This window comes from Dryas octopetala, chromosome 8 (genome assembly GCF_963921425.1).
Source record: "Dryas octopetala chromosome 8, drDryOcto1.1, whole genome shotgun sequence".
In the NCBI taxonomy this organism is placed as follows: Eukaryota; Viridiplantae; Streptophyta; class Magnoliopsida; order Rosales; family Rosaceae; genus Dryas; species Dryas octopetala.
In genome coordinates this window covers 5,751,238-5,773,219 of record NC_141373.1, presented here as the reverse complement: position 1 = coordinate 5,773,219, position 21,982 = coordinate 5,751,238, and the positions used below count along the sequence as shown (strand labels likewise).

The 21,982-nt window shown below is 36.4% G+C and overlaps 3 protein-coding genes across 3 annotated transcripts; all 3 read right to left on the bottom strand.

Moving 5' to 3' along the window:
* Positions 1 to 304: 304 nt before the first annotated feature.
* On the bottom strand, positions 305 to 904 carry LOC147276454 (uncharacterized). The gene has a single exon (XM_086255316.1). The coding sequence runs from the start codon at positions 833 to 835 to the stop codon at positions 419 to 421; it is 417 nt and encodes a 138-aa protein (XP_086111442.1). The 5' UTR covers positions 836 to 904; the 3' UTR covers positions 305 to 418.
* Positions 905 to 1,575: 671 nt separating this feature from the next.
* TIM (triosephosphate isomerase) lies at positions 1,576 to 5,701 on the bottom strand. Its single transcript, XM_086252889.1, has 9 exons — positions 5,339 to 5,701; positions 5,044 to 5,070; positions 3,898 to 3,967; positions 3,340 to 3,463; positions 3,031 to 3,115; positions 2,796 to 2,928; positions 2,514 to 2,687; positions 2,030 to 2,112; positions 1,576 to 1,900 (listed from the first exon to the last, which is right to left on the bottom strand). The coding sequence occupies exons 1-9, from the start codon at positions 5,561 to 5,563 to the stop codon at positions 1,844 to 1,846; spliced, it is 978 nt and encodes a 325-aa protein (XP_086109015.1). The 5' UTR covers positions 5,564 to 5,701; the 3' UTR covers positions 1,576 to 1,843.
* An 11,917-nt stretch (positions 5,702 to 17,618) lies between these two features.
* Positions 17,619 to 21,433, bottom strand: LOC147276452 (transcription factor bHLH121-like). Its single transcript, XM_086252888.1, is given in 6 exon segments — positions 17,619 to 17,648; positions 17,651 to 17,773; positions 17,917 to 18,396; positions 18,493 to 18,620; positions 20,658 to 20,779; positions 21,177 to 21,433. Coding segments are annotated over 6 exon segments (1,029 nt in total). The 5' UTR covers positions 21,323 to 21,433.
* Between the last annotated feature and the right edge of the window lie 549 nt (positions 21,434 to 21,982).

The following is a 21,982-nucleotide window of genomic DNA, read 5'->3' as shown; positions in this document are numbered from 1 at the left end:
TTTAGAAGGTTGTTTATAACTTAATGCTTCACTGCAATTCCCATGAGGTTATACAAAAAGTTGCAGATGTTCTCTATAGGTTTCTAGAGTATAATTTGATTAATGCATTATTGGAGTATGTTGTTGATTTGTTTATTTCTACCTTTGTTATTTCGTTTTGTAGAAAAAAGATGTTCAGCCATTTTTCCACTAAGAAAAAAGTAGAGATTTGTGTAATGGATCTCTATTCCATTTGTCTTCTTTCACTATCTTATTTTTCTATACAATTTAAAAACACCACTCAAACTCCAACCTAAACAGACTCTTAAAATGTAGTGGATATTTGCTACATTCACAATATTCCTCAAGAGTTCAAATTCGAGACTCTAAACATTCGATCGTTTATTCAACCCATTACATGTTAACAAATTAAGCATAACTAATCTGACCTCCAAAGAGGTCCAAACCACTTGGAGTGAAACGATGATTGGTAAGAGAGCAACACCAAGAGCAGCACCAGTAAGATGGCAACACCCCATGGCGAGCCACCAGCTCGGTGAGTCGACTCATGGTGTCCACGCTGGAGCCGAAAGTTGAACCATCCAGTACTAGAAGAATTTGAAGCCACCAAAAATATTAAGAAAATAGGCAACAACATTAGGAACAGCTGGAAGTTAATGGCTTTGTCTTGCATTTGGGCCTTGTACTCAGTGTACTGAGAAAGCCATAGCAAGGAAATGACAATGACAAAGATGGTGAGCAAATGTAGTGGTGGTGCTGAGACAGAGGCCAGGGTCTGGCTAGTCCACCCTTGTTTCCACTCTGGACCCCTCCTCCTAGGGTAGAACCACTCCATCTTAATTTCTCTTCTCTCTCTCTCTCTCTCTCTCTCTCTCTGAAAGTCTCCTTGCAACAAGGTCTATGTATATAAGAGTTTAAGAGGTGGTGATGGGTTTGTTTGGCTTGCCTTTGACAATAGGTGTTGGGACTGTTGGCTTTGGCATATATGCTTTGAGTGTAGGCTTTGCTAGACAAACTTTTACTTTGAACTTATGCTCCCCACATGTCATTGATACCAAATTGGTTTCTTAATGCAGTATGCGTGCTACGAATTATTCGGTATTAGAAATGTTAGTGTCTGGGCCATTCACGTGTAGATGATTGATAAACGTTGATATGTACCAATCAATGGTTCACAGTTGCCCACATTTTCACACATATAACGATAACTGTATTTGACAAAATCTAAAGTGACAAACAGAACAAGAGTTATCATCAAATTTCTTAAAAGTGAAAAAAAAAAAAAAAAAAAAAAAGTATTCCGAAGCATTAACAAGATGATGGGCAAAATTGTCCAAAACCCAGTTATGATTATTAACTAAAGTTCATTTTTGGTCTGTCTTAAAATTTGGCAATAATTCCTGGTTTCTTCTCTCTTGCCTCACCCTTGATTATTTTTTTCTGTATTTTTCCGCTTGGAAATCTCTTGCATTTATTTATTCATTTTCATGTATTAACTTACTTCACAAGCAGTCATACGATAGGAGAGCCGCTTTGTCATCTTAAAGTGGATGGGTACATTATGGACAAATGAGATGGGGGAAAACATGACATCCTCAGTTTAGGACTGAAAATGACTAATATGACTTGTATTGCTCTAGTGTCCACAAGACGAGAAGCATCCCATGGAAAACAGATAGAAGATATTTCCTATCTTTATGAAGGGGAAAAAACTTCAAAAAAAAAAAAAAAAAATCCGTACGATAGACTGGCTCATACCGTCATACATTTGTTACAACACGCTTCAAACTCAAGGTACCTTCTCATCGCCCTTTATTTGTTCCTGTTGCCGAAGTCACCATCATCAAGCTGCAACTTTCTTGGATGTTACAGCATTAACAATAGTAGCGAACTCAGGACCCTGGGTGAAGAAAACTCAACTTGTGAGCATCATTTGAGACAAAATTGCAAAAAAGAAAAAGTTCTAAAGCACATAACACTTTCAGCCTTTATCTTTGAAATTTTAAAGCAAATAATTGCAGGTGTATACCTTTAAGGAAGCACCACCAACGAGAAAACCATCAATATCTTCCTCCTTTGCAAGCTCAGCAGAATTGCCTCCGTTGACAGAGCCTGAAATGATATCAAAACTTAGTTACATTGCTAGAAGCAGTCAGATATCATTCAAAGCTAAGGCTAGAATATTCCAAGCAGCTGAGCTAATCATTATGTTTAAACAAAAGCTGTTGTTCAAAGGTGGTTAAATGGAGAAAGCCAAACTAAATTTTAAATCAACGACAAGGCGCAGGTTGAATGTTTCTAAGTTCTTTACATCTCACAGTAGTAAACTCCATAAATGATGCCATTATTACCAAGCCAACTACCAAACTCAACAATTTGCAGGGTCTAAAGACATATGAAATGAACAAGTTGCAGTGTATATGTGTTTTCTGTTGCTCAATCACAGAGGTGGAACCGCGGAATTTGTAAGAAAGGGATGACCATTCAGAAGATAGGTGCAGGAAACTAGATACCTCCATAAATAATTCTTGTTTTAGATGCAACTTCTGCTGACACATTCGTTTTGAGCCAATCACGAACAGCTACATGTACTTCCTGAGCTTGTTGTGGACTGGCCACCTTACCAGTCCCAATGGCCCATACAGGCTCATAAGCAATAACTATATTATCCCAGCTAGGTACTGCATCTGCACATAATAGGCAAAATCATGTACAAAGGACAAGTTTATTCATCTTGAAACAGGACTCGAAAATTAGCTGCACAATCATAAAAGGAAAAAGCATGGCAAAGTTACCTGCAAAAGCCTTAAGTTGCTGAAAGCAGACATCAAAGGTTTTCCCTGCTTCCCTTTCTTCTAACTTCTCACCAATGCAGGCAATTACTCCAAGACCCTCAATCAAGGCATAGGCAGCTTTCTTTCCTATAAACTGTAGTTTAAAAACTTCAGTCAAATACTTACAATAGATCAGAATGTACACTAATCATTTTCTCTAGGAAACCTCCATGAATAGAGAAAATGAAACATCCACCTGATCATCTTCACCAATTACATGTCTCCGTTCAGAGTGCCCAAGAATAACCCATTTGCAGCCAATATCCTTCAACTGTTCCACACTACAAATGGAAATGGTAATTACAGTAATTATGTGAATTCATTAAAATGAAAATATGGACAGAAGTGTGCTAATGTATTCATGACAGAATTATTAGAGATGCATGTCAACAATGAGAACGGTCCACAATCAACACAACAAAATATAAATTTTTATTGGCAAAATGAAAGTATATCTGTGAAAGTCAAATGCCTATGAAATTTTAACAAGTAGGATCAAACAAACCTGATTTCTCCTGTGAAAGCCCCACCTTTTCCAACCCAAGAATTTTGAGCAGATATTTCAATACGATCTGTTAATGAGTTCTTCACCTGATCTAGATAAAGAAATGGTGGTGCTACAACAACATCTGTATATTTTATAAGAAAATCAGAAGTTAAAAACATTCTGCTATTAATTAGATATAAATGAAAACAATACAAATATATAATATATTATACAAATGACACCATTCTGTACAGAAAAAATAATATATTGGACATGCCACCCTTACACTCCCATATGATATCCAACACCTCTTTGGACAGTAAACAAAAGCTCACCTTCATTTATATAAATACCATGACAGTCCAAGTGTCTTACTTAGTCACAATTTTATCACTTCTTTATTTTCTAAGTCATATATTTACAAACTTATTTTTCAATTACAGTCATGCAGGGTAATCTTCCTATCCAGATTTTGGTGATTCACCAATTCATGTGTCAGTGACAAGATTACTAGCACAATCTAGTAAATCTACTGCAAATGAAACAGGTATGTATTGAAGATCAACATTATCTCACCGACATCTGCTTCCAATTTTGCGCTGTTCAAGTCAGAGACTAGCTTGCTGATAGAGTCTTTTGTGCCATTCTAAATGAAACAGCAAAGATGAAAACATCACAAGAAGAAAATAAACCATATTAAAAGGTTTGAATACCTATTGCATCTTCAATATCCAACAAAAGCAAGCTAAGAAAACATATTAGAGAAAATGGATAATCCAAAGATTGGAAAATGAATGCCAAAAGAATGCACTATAATAAATAATGTAAGAAAACTTGATGAAAACACATGGTAGCAGCATGGTCAAGGCATTGCCAGGGGGTGGGAATGTGTCTTGTGTAAACATATACATATGTTTTTTTAAAAATGTTGCAACAAATTGATGTGAGAAGCATCCAATTAACCAAAAAAACATAAGGCATTGGCAAAAATAACACATTTGATACATCTTTCCAAAGAAACCAAATAAGGAAAAGGAGAACTTGAAAAACAACCAATGCCAAATTGAAATTTACAAGAATCATCCTACACTAGGCATTGAGAACCTCTTAGAACGTTACATTGTCACAGTTGGTTTCTTGTACAAAATAAGTTGAACAAGGAAAAGAATATGAGGAAGAAACTATGGTTCTTCTTCAATTCCACATTTGATTTTAAGAAACTTAGCTCCAGGTTCTCATAATTTAGTTATCCTTTTCATCCTTCACTGCAATTCCAATAGTTAGCAAAGATTGTTTATTGGTAGAGTGATGATCTAGATATGTAGAAAGGTCTCAACAATCTTTAGATGAGAGCAACATTGAATGTGTTTTGAAATATTTTCTTGTTCATGATATACCAATACCATTAATATTTAGACTAAATGAATTAACAAATAAAAATAATTGAATTGAAAAGTCCAAAATTAAAGTGGGCGGTGATGAGTTGGCTTTTATATTAAAAAAACAATTGAGAGATGGAATGATTTTGAAAGATACTATTTTGAAGATCAAACAAAGGAGAAGTTCAAAATTTTTACAGAGGGAAAATTTTTGAAGATGCTATTATGAAACTCCAAAATTGATGATGTGTTAGAGAACGGTTGCAGTCTTGCAGATGGTCTAAGCATATATACAGACAAACACACATTAGTCAAGCAGGCATTGTTGGCAAAGAGAACTTACACACTTCCAGTTTCCCCCAACAAAAAACTGCATTCACAATAAAAAAAAAAAAACAATTAATTAGAAAAATCGGACCTTGAACAGTTCAAAAATGAAAATCCACAAATACGAATAATTATTAGAACATGGCAGGAATTATTCCAGAAATTTCTAGCGATTTCTAATTCACAAGTGAAAAACAACCGCATTCTGAGAATAAGATCGCAGTCCGGAGATCCTTCATTTCTTTTCTGCATTTTCTCGGAAGCCAAACAAAACGCAAGGAACGAAAAAGAAAAAGAAAAAGATGATATACCTTTCCCGCGCCGGCCATGGCGACGACGCCTCTGGAGGGTTTGCGAGAGGAGGAGGAGAGGTGGAGATGGGAATGAAGCTGTTGGAAGAGGGATTGGGTAGCAGAGAGAGAGTGAGAGTGTGGTTCGAGTTTGGAGCACGATCTTCGGAGGCCAGAGTAGATTGAGGTGGACAAGGATTTAGGGCCTGAGAGTTGGGAGGCGAGAGATGTGGAGGCCACCGCCATCGCTAGCGAAACTCAAGGACTGAGAGAGAGAGAGAGAGAGAGAGAGAGAGTGAGCTTTCGGGTTTGGTCTTGGCTTCGGTTTTACTGCTTTTTTGTTGTTACGACGAAGTGAGTGAGTGAGAGAGAGAGAGAGAGAGAGAGAGAAGCTGAAGCTTTACACTTGTGGTGGTTGGGTAGGTTTTTATGGTGACCAGATGGTCTGTTAGGATAGGTCATAGGTGGAATCGATGGTTCACGCGCTTATTTAGGATGTCGATTCCACGCCGTATATAGCATTTGTCTTTTTTATTTTACCAACCATCATTTTTTTTTGTTTTTTTATTTTACACCAACCAACAATCCGTTTTTAGAATTTTACTGGTGGTTTGTAACGAACGGTCGCCTACGTTATTCCTACCAAAATAAGTTAAGAAAATCACGAATTACAGTTCATAAATTTGATCATGTTGTTAATTATAAATCACAGATTAAAGGTGTTTTTTTATCACGAATTACAGTTCATAAATTTGATCATGTTGGTAATTATATGAAAAGGTTATCGGACGGTTAATTATAAGATGTGACTTCTTCTAATGTGTAATCCAAATTAATTACATGAAGAAAATAAGAATAACAATGTTGAAACACACATTGAAACAAGAAAATGCTTATTGCCTCAAATTATTTTTCTCCAACTTTCGTTTTCTAATTTAAGTGGCACCAATATATGGAGAAATTATTTTGTATAATCAATATATTGGCATGTATTATAACTAGTGTATGTGTTATAATATGAGTGGATGTTATTAATATTATATGTTACATCGTCCAATAATACATTTACACGTTAGATTGATTATACCACGTGGCGGTATATCAGTTACACCCTATAATTTTTCCAATATATGTTTCGTAGTTTATCTTTTTATGTTTAAGTTTTTTTTTATAGACTCCAATATATGAAAGTCACGTAAGTTTGAAAAGTATAGAGAGAAAAAATGGGGGAAAATAATATTTCTTATAAGAACAAAACACTCCTCTATTAATAATTTAATATTTAAAAGATACATCAAATGGTACTAATTCATTTTCTATTTGACTAAATTAAATCATGTTGGAGCATTGGGGAGGCAAAAGGAATTTTACATGGGATAATACATAATAGTATTATCTCAATTTATTTTTCTTGCCATATTATCTTTAAATGTTGATGAGGTTACTTACTTTGCTACTATTATGATGCAAATTTTTCACTATTAGATGCAGTTGTATGTGATACCAAAGACCAACTCCATCAATTAATGAAATTTCATGACCATTAAAGGTTGAGTGAGTCTTGGGTCTTGCTGGACAACCCATGATGATGCAGCTTTTTATCGAAGTTTCAGTACAAACCAAGAAACAGTTGAAGAAGTTGAGATAACGAGGTCAAGTTAGCCGCTTATTTTTGTCTTTCATTAAGCACGTTTTGGTCAAGCATTCCAAATCGACAAAAAAGTATATTCAATTTAGATAAATTTCGGTATGTTGTTGCATTGCAATTTGCATCATCATCATATTCTGCACTCAAATGACATACACATATATGAGTTTCATGTATGAATTACAGCACTAAGGACTTCTAGAAAATTTTGCCAAAATTTGGAAAGGCCAACTATGCATAATATTTAGTGTTTAGATTTTGGTTGATTCATAACATCAAAGGGTTTATTTTAGGGTGGGGGTGTTTGAATAGAACATTGGGAGTTAAAAAAACTAAAACTCAAGTCAATACTAACATCAATCATTCATGCGATTTATGCATCAACTATGAGTCGTTCCTACATGTATGAACTACTAGTCACTAATGTTAGCAAAAGTTCATGCAATTATTGATTAAAGTCTAAACCAAATGCTACCCTTACAAGCCTTGCTCTATGTGGCGAAAAATACATGCATACATGATACATACGCAACATCTCTCTCATTATAATGGGTTACATTAGAAAGTGATTGTGAGAAATTATTGTATGCACTTACAGCACGTAAAAAAAAATTTCCTATGTGGAACATATAAATAGCGAGAAATGATCGAACAAGAGCTCAACCAAAATTGGGGCCTATGCTAGCTAGATAAAGTAGGACTATGTAGCATATATGGCTCAATCAGCTACAATTAATTATATCGATGAATGGATAAATTTAAAGGTCTTCCACAGCCTACAAGGTTGTCTGGCCAGTTTTCACCATTCAGTTTAAGTCTTGGATGCTAATCATTTTATCCAGTTCTTTTCATTTGTGGCTTTCATTGGATATTTCCTTGGTATTCATAATTTCATATACCAATATACACACCAGAGACTCCCCACTCTTTCAATAAGCACCCCACTCATGTCCCTTTCAGCATTAATGCTTTCACAATTTCTACCATCACGAACGTATGGCCCTTTTGGACCTCAATCTCAAAGATTCACGAATTGAAAATGACATGCTATATATGCATGTTTTCATGAAAAATGTACAAGACTTTTAACCACAGCCGCTCAAGCAGCTTCTATAGTTCTATGCCAAAATATCTTAAAGGCTCTCACTTACTACACATGATAAGCCTGTACTGTAATATTGTTGTCTTGTGCTAACACTAACACCATATAATTTTTCTTTTTCTAGCAATATAAACATAGTGGTTTTAGTGGTGAGCTGGATTACAAAGCAATGCCCCATGTAATAGTTCCTTGGAGTAATAACCTTCCCTTGTGATTTGATCAGACACATCGATAATATGCATGTTGTTAATTATAATGGAATGCACATCAAGCTGATCAAGCTGTGCTGAAATCAGAATAAAGTGTCTGATTGCAGATTTGCAGCCTCACCTTTCTCCACATATGTTGATTAAGTCCTTTTTTCAATCAAGCTTTGCACTCTGTAACTGTAGTTTTAATTTTTGATATGCTGCTATTGCACTGAAATTTGGCATAACATTAATTTACCAACTCAAAAGAGTCGAAACTAGTCATAATGCAACATCTTGAATTACTGAAAATGGGAAATTGAATCCCAATATAAAGAATGCACTTATTGTGTCTATATTTTGTTTTAAAAATGTAGGTTTAATTTGCTAATATATTGGGAAATTGAATTCCAATATAAAGAATGCACTTATAGTATGGGCGTCAATCAAGCGGGATTTCGAGCTCAGCTCAGAAGGCAAAGGAATTTGTCTATGAATACTTTGTCGTTGTTAAGATAAACAATTCTTCATCCTTAGATGTTGATGGGGTTAACTTTTGACTATTTAGGGTATTAGATGTGTTTATATGTCATACAAATGATGTGTTTTAAATTTACTCGCAAACTAATGAGTTTATTAGAGTATAGACTTATAATAACACGAAGTCAAACCCACATGATAGAAGATGGAAGAAACTAATTAAACTAAAATTAATTTAAATCTAACTTAGTTGGAGAAAATCTGATTGTGATTAATGATTGAACATGAGAATAATAATTGAGATTAACCCATGAGGGAGAAAAACCAAGATTCTACACCATTAATCAGTAAACCTTTAATTAATATAGCAAACTAAAAATCAATCTAGTACATCTCAAGATTTATCAATCAGAAGCGCATAAACAAACTTTGAGGTAGATTTTTCTTTTAAAAGGTACAAGTTTTAAGCATCAAATATATAACTAATGGAAAATTGGAAACACAAAGATGATGTTAATGTAAACTCTGTAATTGGCTATTTCCTTACTCCTAAGACAAAACATCAATTTGTAAGCATTAAGTTAGCTTAGAGTATTTGAGTCAATGTTGATCAAGTGTGTGAATTTTGTCAAAGGCTCCCAAGGCAAGGTTGATGTGTCCAAGTATTTGGATGCTATTTTGATGTACTTACAATATAATTGAACAGAGCTGAACAATTTGAATACATTAATATCAAATCAACGTACGACTGGATTAGCATTTAGCACACTTTTCTTATTTAATTACTTGTTAGATTTAGGTTTATTACCAACAACTTGGTTATTAAGCGCGCAGCAAATAGCATATATATATGTTTCCACTATTTTATATTGAATTTTTAGCAGCAAGATCTGCATCTTTTTTTTTTTTTTTCTTTTTTTGTGAGCTAGGCTTCTTTTAGTTCGTATATAATCAATTGAATCCTATCAATTTCATCGTTATTAGCAATCTACATTCAGATTTCTCAGCCTGCATGTGGTTATACAATGGTTGTAATTCATCCTCAAGGAAACTTTTGAAGAGTCATATTTGGAAGAAAGCACATACCAAAATTCTCAAACACAAGATATACTAAATCAGAGGAGAGTAGTGAAGTACATCAGTAGGATCGGGCAGGATATGGTTATATCACCAGAGTGGGAGGGGGGGCATCCTATAAAAGAATAAATAAGGATATATTAGAAAAGGTAATTTTCCACTTTTGATTTTGATTACTTGGTCAAGTTAATTTGAATAGACAATTATATTAAAATAGACAATTTGAATCAGCAGTCTACCAAACTAACACCCAAACAGGGCTGCCTAAGAAAGCCTAAACAATGCAACAGAACTACAACCACGGCTTTACGTCCCATATCAGTCTAAAACGATTCATAAATGACATTTCAAATGGAGGCATAGAACCACACTATCTCCGATGTCCTAGGGCCCAGCGGCGCCGTCATCGGCTTGCTCTCGAAGATGCGCCTCCAGCTCCTCCCTCATGCGAGCCATCCGTCTGGCGGAGCCACATAGGGACCAGGGGGACACAGGCCCCCCCTCACCTCTAATGAATTGATTTTTCTTTTCGATTTTTCTATTATTTTTGTTAATATATTATGACATATTTTCTAAATAATTTTTTTTACGCATAAAATATAAAATAGTTTCTTTTGTGTTGCATGTGTAAATCCAAGTGAATAATTATATATTTTTTTGCAATGGTAAAAGTTGATGTGTATTGTTCATTTTATAAAGAGGTCTGCTATTTGCACACTCTTTTTAAAAAAAAAAAAAAACTCAAAAGAAAATACCATTTGGCCCTTCCCTCACCCACACACCCCCCATCCATTTTTCTTTTTACACACCCTTCCTAAACAGAAAAAAAAAAAAAAAAAAACACACACACACACACTCAAAACTCACACATCCCATCCTCATCTCCCCCCTCCCCCCCCGTACACACCCCCTCCCCACCTCTCCTCTCTCCGGCACACACCCATCCCCAAGCAGCCTACCACCACCGGCGACCACCCCACCCTCTCTTCTTTTTCTTCCCCCTACCCCGACCACCCCACTCTCTCTTCTTTTTCTTCCCCCGACCACGACCACGACCACCTCCATTCCTCCAGCTAGCTCACCGTCGCGTGCTGGCCGGAGAGAAGAGAACTTTAAAAAAAAATTGGAGCGGGTTCGGTGGACCAGTGCCGAACCCGATGGTTTCGTTCGGTAGGTACCCACCGAACAATCCTATTCTATTCAGCGGGTACCTGTCGAACAAAACCACCGGGTTCGGCACTGGTCCGCCGAACCCGCTGCAATTTTTTTTTTTTTTACTTTTTTGGCTGTCTGCTTGGGTGTGAGAGAGAGAAAGGTGAAGAATGTGGTGGCTGTTTGTAGGTGGTGCATGCGGGGAGGAGGGGGAGGAGGGATTGGGGAGGGCTCGGGGGGAGGAGTCGGAGAGGAGAGGAGGGGAGGGCTCGGGGGGAGGTGGTTGGGGTGGGGGAAGAAGAAGAAGAGAAAGGGTGGGGGGTGGGCTTCGACGATGAAGAAGAAAAAAAAAAAAAAAATTTGCAGGTGAGGGGAGGGCCAAATTTGCAGGTGTGGGGTGGGGGTGTGTACGGGGGGGAGATGTGGATGGGGGTGTGTGGGTGAGGGAAGGGCCAAATGGTCTTTTTTCTTGAGTTTTTTTTTTTTTTTTTTTTCAGAAAGGGTGTGCAAAAAAAAATTTAGGGATGTGCAAATAGCAGCCTTCTTTATAAAAAAATGCTTACTCTTGTTAGAGATACTTAATGATTAATTACCTTAAGAACAAGTTAATTCTCTTAATTTTTTGTTTGTGAAAGTAATTCTAATTATGTAAAGATGTTTTTTTATTGTTGTGAATATCTTGAGAAAAACAATTGTGCATTCAAAACAATGAAGTTATCATACAACAATGAAATAAGCTGTAAAAACATATAGAAGTGCGCTTGGGCTTATTAGAAAAAAAAAAAAAATGAAGGTCAGTGAAGGCCCATTAGAAAAGTGTGGCATGACCATTTTACCCTTAAATAGCAAAAGTTTTGGCTCCCAAACTTTTGCTATATGACCATTTTACCCCCAATATACTCTCATGTGACCCCTCCACCTCATTGCCAGCCGACGATTTCTCCGACGACCCCTTTTCGCAACACCAACGACATCGTTGGCCCCAAGAGCACAGGTTTTGGGAGAGGCACCTCCTCTTAGTCCAAATTATGGCTGGTGAGGGTGAGGTTAGGAGAGGCAGTGGCGAAGACATGGTGGGTCCCTAGGGGCAATGGCGTCAACTGACCCCTATAGCTTTTTTTTTTTGTTAATGATATTGAGGATTTTTTTTTTTTTTTTTAGAATATGTTGACCTGTCCAGCTACTATGAGGGACAAGTGAGAAACAACATATCCACAAGTGAAGGTTCAAATCCAACCCTTGGATGTTTTGTCTCTCACTTGTTCCTTCTATTTTGTTCTTCATACTAGCCATTATGATATAGGGATAATTTTCTAAATATGACACATACTTAGAGGTCAATTCTATTTCAGGACACATACTTAGAGGTCAATTCTATTTCAGGACACATATTTAGATTTGTGTTAATGAAGGACATTAATTTATCGTTTGTATTAAAGAAGGACAATCTCTTACTTATGCTACTAACTCCGTTAAAATTAAGGGTAAAATTGTCATTTTGTATTAAAAACCATTTTAATTCAATTTTTTAATTAAAAATAGTAAAACTAAAAGCAAAAAAAAAAAGGAGGTGCAGATCGCACCCCCTTCCAGCCTGACCCCTCCCCACCCACCCCCTCCACCATTTACAACCTCCAATTACAAGACCCAGAAGAAGATCAAGAAGATGCATTTTCCCTTTGTGATCTCCCACTTCACAATGACATTGACCAACAACAAAACCCAACCTCTCCTTCTGTCCCATTAGACTTTTTCGAATTCTCCACAGACCCAAATGGGTATTCACCCATTGACACCATTCTTTTATGCAAAAAATCCATCCCTTACGCAGAACCCATTTTCATTCTGACCCGAAAGCCTCAAATCAACGACCCATTTTGCTCCAGATCTGAATCTTTGAGATTTTCACACACCTTCAATTCTCACTCGCATTTCTCACCAACTCGTTCCGACTCTCTCCAGTCACCGGCAACCGGGAACTGTCGATCGTCGTCGAGCAATTTGCGGAAGCACAAGGCGCTGATAAGGGGGTGCAGCAGTAGGGTGGGGAGGGGGTGGGCAGAAAGCAGAGAGGAAGAGATTGACAGAGGAAGAGAGAGAAAAAGAGGAATAAACAGAGAGAAGGGGAAGGGTGGGCAGCGCCGGCGGGTAGGGCTGCCGCTGGGGAAGGGGTGGGTGGGGAGGGGTCGGGCTTTTTTTTTTTTTTTTTTTCTGCTTTTAGTTTTACTGTTTTTAATAAAAAAATTGAATTAAAATTGTTTTTAATAAGATATGAAAATTTTACCCTTAATTTTAAGGGAGTTAGTAACAAAAGTAAAAGATTATCCTTCTTTGATACAAAAGATAAATTAATGTCTTTCATTAACACAACCTCAAATATGTGTCCAGAAATAGAATTGACCTTTAAATATGTGTCATATTTAGAAAATTATCCCTATGATATATTGACAATGAAGTTGATAAATATAGTACAAATTTGGATGGATTTGTTTAATCTCGAATTGATCATTTTGAGGTCTCTTCTATTCATTCAAAAAATATATATGGATTTTATGAACATGACATATTGGTGCGGGGGGATTAATTCATTGTTCCTTTCAACTGGGCTACACCCTAGTGTGAAATTTTATAATAACAATGAATTCATACGAGTTAGGCTAAAAGGAGGTCAATTGGCTGATTGGCTCAATAATTTTTTCTACTTATCTTTAAGCATATAATCAATATTAATATTATATGTGTTTTTTATAGGTTGCTCTTATGAAGTTTGATAAAAATTTTCGAAAATCTAAAAATATCATTTTTTAAATAAAACTATTAAAAGTGTGTTACAAAACAGATATATATAGTTAATAAAGATGAACAAATAACTTTGGATGTGAACTATGTCGTATCAATTACATGTGCTAATTAATAAGTCCACAAAATTGTGCAATATTTTTTAACACTTTAAATGTGATTTTGTAAAGAAAAAAAAGTGATCGTTAATAACTTTTACATGATAAGTTGATCATAATAAACTTATTTTTCTAATTTATGATAACAAAATATAAATTTGTGTCTCAATGAGCTAGCATAAAAACTACTAATGTAAGTGCTTTTAAAAAAACACTATCAATGTAAAAAAAAATTGATCGAGTTAATATGAATAATTGATTATTGATATATATATATATATATCTATCTAAGATATTGGAAGAAATTTTAAAAAATTATTGTTAATATACTGGAGTTTTTTTTTTGTCGAATATACTAGGAGTTAAAACTTGCCCCAATGAGTAAAATTCCTAGCTACACCACTGCATCCGTGCTAGCTTTGCTTCAAGCTTTGAAGCTCGCGACTCTTTGCGGCTCTTCTCAAATTTTTGCAGTGCAGACTTCGTAAAGATCTTAGCGTGGTCTTGCAAAGGTGGATGAATTGGCTCTTTGGCACCATGGAAGATTAGGTGATCGGCTTCTGCCTTCCACATCATGATGTGTTTTGCAAAGATGTTCAGGCGGTTTGGAGGAGGAGAGAGAGGGATCAGTGAGAGAGAGAGGGAGAGTAAGAGAGAGCAAGAGAGAGAAGTTAATTCGATTAGTGTAAGTTTTGTAATCTGTTATAGTTTTTTAACTAGTTTAACTCTCGATCACTAGGTAGTTTCCAAGAGTTGTTCATGAGAATATACACCTTTGTTATGTTTACTTGTTTAGTCTCTAGAGAATATGTTATATCCTAAAAATAAAAATTAAGAGGAATAGATAAGAAAATAAGCAAAAATAAAAAGAAAAGGAAACAACAAAAGATTATTGAAGTAATAAAAACAAAAAGAAGAAAAAGAATTCAGTTCACAATGAAAAAATATAAGGATTATATAAGATGGTGTATGCGTCAGGTGCCTCGTTCTATAAATTTCAGTTAAATGGTACGTAAGAGTCCTTTGTGCCATTTCGTGTGTCATGTTTAAAATAATTAATATTTTCTATGAGGTAAGACTTAAGAGTAACATAAATAATTCATATTATTAAAAGTCAAATTCTCAACAAAAAAAAGTTAAACGATTGACTAATAGGCTAATAATTGAATAATAAAGGAAACTCAAAACTTGTGGCTGAAAAGTGAAAACTAAATAATGACATGGACTTAAAACTTAACGGTCACAAATCGGTGGCTTAATAATAATGGAAAGAAGCCTACAACAGCGTCGTTTTGTTGTTGACTACCTGCACAGCGGATCTGGATCTGTCTATTGACCGTGAGTCTCTAATCGGGTGAACATTTACCCGCGCATTTTTTGTGTTTGGTGATGTCATTTTTATTGTCTTTCTTCCTATTGCACCATGCGATCAAACTAGGGGTGTGATTTAGATCTGGTGGTGTGGTTTTTATTGTCTTTCTTCCTATTGCACCACGCGATCAAACTAGGAGTGTGATTTAGATCTAAAAATCTGAATTCGACCGATTCCGATTTGAAAATTTTCAATTTTGTAAAACTCGAATCAAATATGAAACTCAAAAATTCGAAAGTTTAGAAATTTTTTTTTTTTTTTGTAAATTCCAATCCAATTTAAATTTTTTGGAAGGCATTCCAATTTGATATTTTCAAAATTATGCCAATTTATGTTAATATTATATATTTTATAATTTATTTATACTATATGTTTTATTAATTTGTTATTTATTTCAAACATACACATACATATATACTAAAAAAACTACTAATACTATTAATAAATATGTGTATATCATATATATAGGCCCCCTTTTGTTGAGGGATCTCTAGTGAGGTTCATTTGACATTGTATTTTAATGATCGAAATTGTCTTTTTTTATGTCTTCATTGAAGAATCGTCCTTGCAAAAAATTAAGTTAATCAGAAACCATTTGACCATTGATTGAATGATCACCATTTCAAGTGTTTATCCAAAATATTTTGTTCATTTATTTATCTGATGAAATTTTGATAACTTAATGGTTTCTGATTTGTCTAATTTTTTGCAATGATGATCTTTGAATATAAATATAAAAATAGACAATTTGAATCGTTGAAATACTATATTAAGTGAGCCTCATGAGGAATTTCTTAAATAAAATTATTTGAGAAATCCCTCAATGGGAGAGACTTGATCATATATATATATATATGTGTGTGTGTGTATCATAATAACATAAATGCTAACAAAAACACTCATATTTTTTGTCCATGGCAATTACTAATTTTTTTGTTTCTTTTTAATTAGGGTGGAGGGGAGATCGAAGAAGAAGGGGCAATTCTACGACCCCACCAACTATGTAATTACTAAATATTTATGTTTACTAGAAAAGCAGGAAAAAAAATATATATATAATGTAGCAAGAATATATAATAGCACATATATATTGTTTTATCTTGGAGGAGGGTTTTAATCTTTGTACCTCATCAAACACTGTATATTAAATGTCACTAATAGAACACACATTTCAAAAAAATCCAAAAATTTTGAGAAACCCGAAATTTCATAATTGAAATGAGATGGTGAAATTCCAATTTTTTTTGGAATAGAAATTGAAATATTTTCGAAATTCTTTGAATTGGAATTTTCCAACTGGATCCGGCCGAAACACAAACTCTCAATTAAATCATGGCCGATAATTAAGTTGCACATCACCAGCGCCTCCAATGATGCATCTTGCCTGTTCATCCGATCCTAAAATAACCCGTAACTCCAGATTTCAAACTCCAAACACTCTCTCTCGCTCCCTCACACTCTCCTTTCCTTCTCTCATTTTAAATTATTCTGATTTATTTATTATTTCCCATCAAACCCAATTAACTAAAGGCGCACGACTGTGGGTCAAACTTAAATACACTCTCTAAATCACTCCTAAAAATACTTTTGCTCTGAGGCTCAACCAAAATTGGGGTCTTCCACAGCATACAAGGTTTTCTGGCCAGTCTTTACCATTCACTTTGATGCTGATCATTTTATCGGTTCTATTCATTGGACATTTCCTGAGTATCCATGTCCCTTTCAGCATTTAAGCCCTTCAGATGCTTTCACAACCTCTGCCATCATATGGCCTTTTTGGACCTCAATCTCAAAGACTCACGAACATGACATGCTACGTTTTCAATTTCAGTTGCAACTTGCAACAGCTTCTATCGCTTAGAGCTAAATGCAAAAACCACAATAAACCGAATACAATGGCATATCCAGGTACTCTAATCACTGAATAAAAAGCTGTCTTTGTTCTTTATCAAGACTGCTATTTACAATAACAAAGACAAGTTCCTGTGGACTAGATAATCCTACATTGTGTATTTCTCTGCAGCAATGTAGGTACCTGAAAAGCTAACAAAGAACCCGCTTACTGACTATTCTTTCTAACAAATTTGTTGGTCCCACTATTAGCCTGTAGAAATCCACTTAAAGCCCCTACCTTGCCATGAAAAAGGGCACAATGAAAACCAACCACCATCCTTTGTCACCTTCATGCTTGCAAGGGACACCTGGCAAAAACCCAATTTTACATTTAGTATTAACAACATAAGCATTAAGTAGTTCAGTTCAGAGCCATATCAAATATTCAAGAGACTAAAAGTTCACTGAAATTAAACAAATGGAGGAAATTCTGACGTTATTGAAAAAAAAAAAACACCCTGACTTGTTCTGTTTTTATTACCTTACTCTTTTTCAGTCATCAGCCTTTCTGCCACCAACTACACACTATTAGATGAGCTACCCTGTACACTATGAGAAGAAGAACATCTACTTGAAGAACTCCCTTCTGTAACATTGATTTCCTTCCTCGTGGATTTCTGAGATTTTCTTTGTATTGATGACAAATCCTACAAAACAGCCACATTATTTCAATGAGGACTGTACTTTCCCCAAAAAGTAAAATAAAACCAACAAGATCCATCATAATCACTTCAAAATGGTTTGCAAAGCTTTATATCTTTCGAAAACAACTTAGAAGGCTACAGCTGACCTGATCAGTTGTAGATCCAGGAGTTTTCAACTCTAGTTCTGTCTTGACATCATTTGAATCTTCACTTTTGTCAATGTTACTCTCACCAGAAGATTTGTTTCTGGAATCTTGTTTGCCTGAAACATGAGACCGACTTCCTGGATGCACTACTGGAGATACACATTGGGTGGACTGCTGTTCAACCAGAGCATTAGGAGTGATGTATGGAACAAAAGTTGAACAGGGGTTAGGAATGACCCCCTGATTCTGATTTCCAAAATAAGGGTACGGCTGCATATGTGGATGCATGGGAATTGGCCCTGAAGTCATTGGTACTGGCATTGGAAATGGATACGAAGGTGGGGCCATTACAATTGAGTGATCCATACCACCCCAAGGGAACATAGCCCTGAGTCTCTGCTGATACTGAGCATTAAGGTTCTCAATGTCAGATTTAAGAGATGCCTTCTCTTCTCTCAGATCATTTTTCTCATGTGTCAACTGTTTTTAAACAAAATAGTGATTAGGTGTCCTATAAAAGAATCCAACAGACTTGAACATAATTCACCAGAATATAAAAATAAAATACTAAATCACCTCACGGGACTCTTCAGTTAGCAAATCACACTCAGCTTTAAGTTTGTCAACTTCTGATGACAAATCCTTCAGCACTTGAATTGTATCAGCTAGAATGGTTGCTTTGTCATTTTTGGGTCTGTCTGGATCTGTATTTTAAACAGTAACACATGTAATCAATAAAAAATATAGGCTAACCATATCTTCAGCAAGAAAAATGAAAAGGAAAACCCATAGATATGCACCATATTAAAGGTTACAAGCAGCTATGCATGCAGAACCTAGAAATGCATCAGATAGCTGAGGGAAGTCCTACAAATCTGACCCAAGCTTCCAAACTTCTTGACCATACTCCCCAAGTACTAGAATTTCAAGCATGAAGATAGTTATCAAATTTAGCCATCCCAAGAGAAATTCCTCCTTTAAAGTTTTTAGAAATTGTGTCATCAGTCAAATCTGGCACTCAGCTCTGTATGGAAATTCAAATATAAACAAGGTTCAAGTTCATTTTTGCCCATGAACTATAGGGTCTATTTCAAATGGCTCCATGTACTATCAAATGTTTCAAATGAATCCATAAACTAAACGAAATTATACAAAATAGCCCATCTGTCAAATATTAGAGGGGTAATTTTGTCATTTCATCAATTAATAATATTTAATTATTATTTAAATAACCAAATTAATATAACTAAAATAATTATATAAAAAAACCCACCCCACCCCAGCCCGTTCCCTCACCCCTGCCACCCAAGTCGGCGCCGGCATGGCCATGGTGACAACCCCAGCCCGTTCCCCCACCCCCGCCACCCAAGTTGGCGCCTGCATGGCCATGCCGACAACCCCAGCCCGTTCCCCCACCCTCGCCACCTTGCCCCTCCTTTCTCCGCCAGTGCACCCAACCCCTCCCTCCCCCGCCAACCCAAATCCTCCGTGAAGTCGAGCCCACGCCAAGGTCCGACCCGCTTTCCTCAACCAGTCAGCCATCGTACATTTCATACTCGGTTTCCCCCGCCACCTAGCCCTATCCACCCCGCCAACCCAGCCCCTCATTCCCCCCCCCACCACTCCACCTGCCCCTATCCCCACCACTCCACCCACCCACCCTGCGCCACCCCCTCACCCCAACCCCACCATCCCCCCACTCCACCACCCTCCTACTGCCGACAACAACCCCACCATTCCCGCACATTCCATGCCGATGTTGTCGTCGTCGGTTTCAGAGTTCGACATGTCGTTTTGATCGAGGAAGGAGCAGAGGAGGTTGGTGAAGAAGTAGGGGTGGAGGTCGCCGAGCCAGAGGAAGGGCTTCTCAAGAGGAGTGCGCCAGTCGGGGTGGAGGAGCTGAACGACGACGACGTCGTTTGAGGCGGCGAGGTCGAGCGCATCGTAGTAGGATTAGAAGTGGCGGTAGAGGTTGGGGTTGTGGCTGGCGTGGGGGATGGGGGAAGTGGCTGGGGTTGTTGCGGGAGGGAGAGAGAGAGAGAGAGAGAGAGAGAGAGAGAGAGAGAGAGAGAGAGAGAGAGAGAGAGGGGGCTGGGTAGCAGGGGTGGAGGGGCAACGTGGGGAACGGGCTGGGTGGCGGGGGAGGGAGGGGCTGGGTGCACTGGCAGGGGAGGGGGAACGAGCTGGGGTGGGTTTTTTTTTTTTTTTTTATAATTATTTTAGTTATATTAATTTTGGTTATTTAAATAATAATTAAATATTGTTAATTGATGAAATGACAAAATTACCCCTTTAATATTTAACAAATGGGCTATTTTGTATACTTTCGTTTAGTTTATGGGTTCATTTGAAACATTTGATAGTACATGGAGCCATTTGAAATAGGCCCTATAGTTCATGGGCAAAAATGAACTTGAACCTATAAACAATCTACTTGTACATAGTTTACTATCACAAAATAATACAAACATAGGATTTGACAATAGAAATAGTAATTTAGAGCAAAATCAAGAATTCAATATCTCTCTCTATGATTTCTATGCCATAGATGTAATGCATTACATGTCAAGGCATGAAGTTGTTTGGGAAAAAAGTTATTGACAAATGAGTTTATAGGGTGCTAAGCTCGATAGACACAAATCATTCTTTTGTTGTATTTCTGACCTAATCGTCAAAATTAATAAAGAGAAAACATACAAAATTCAAAAAAAAAAAAAAAGTATGAACAATTTCAACTGTACCTAAAACATTTCCCAACTCAAGAAATTGCTCATTCAGTCGATCCCTCCTCAATTTCTCCCGATCAGCCTTCTGAACCTTTCTAGCAGCTAGACCATCCTTAATTTCCCCTTCAGGCCTTTGGCTGTAAACAGTAATTATAAATCATAATAAGGCACAAGTACAATACTACAACATACATTAAATAGAGGGTAATCCACCAATTCAAAAGTGCCACAAAGTCAACTTCGAAAACGCCTTATGCACACATTGATTTGCTAACCGGGTTCACATCAGAAAATTTGCATACAACAAAACATGCAATGCCCCATTAAACTATATCCCAAACTAGGCCCATCCCCAGAAACTTTAAAATATGTTTAGCACAGCTCTCAGATAAATCATTGATCATTAGTTCAATACTTCAATTACAAACAACCCCAGAAAAAATATAATGACATTACCCATAATTTAATGCCAAAAAACAAAAATTTAAACAAAAATAAATAAAAGAACACATAATTAGCCAGAAAAGGACAAACCTTGAACTGGGTTGGGGGCGAGTGGTGGAGGGCAGGCGGGGATCGAGTGAAGGGGGCTGAGGGAATTCGGTCGCGGGTAGAAATTGGGGTGGCGTGGTTTGGATTTGAATGAAGGCTTGGTGTTCTAGCTGATGATGATGATCCATTGATTATTACTCTGCTGCATTTATCTAGTGGATGATGAACATGGAAGGCTTGGTGAATTGCACCACCGGATGGATGGTGATTGAAGGTGCTGTGGAAAGACAGGATGTATTCCGACGAAATGCTATTAATTTTAGGAGGAATATAATGAGGAGGACGACAGACCCCGTCACGATCTTATTTATTAAAAGAAAAAAAGAACTAAAGAAGTTTAGTTCCACCAGAACTTTTAACTAAAGAAGTTTAGTTCCACACTTCCACTGGAACTTTTAAAGTATTTTTTTTTTGTTTTTTTTTTTTAATAAGTTTATTTAGACAAAAGAAGTTTTTAAAAAAAAAAATGTTTGGGTACTCAGAAATGAGTACCAAGTTTGTCCTTACAACCAATTACAAGAGCCCATGATGAGGCTCACCACCTTCTCTCTCATGGCGGACCCTATTATGGGCTTATGTGATTGGTAGTTAGAAACTTAGAATAAGATTATATTCATTTTTGAGTACTCAAGTACTATTCTTTAGAAAATCCAAATGTGAAGCCTAATTCCTAGCTAGCCCACTTTTTAAAAATCAAGTACTACTGTAGCGCGCTACAGTACTTTTGAGATTACTATTTAACAGTAATTATTTAAATTGTAAAAATACACTATTAATTACTACTGTTT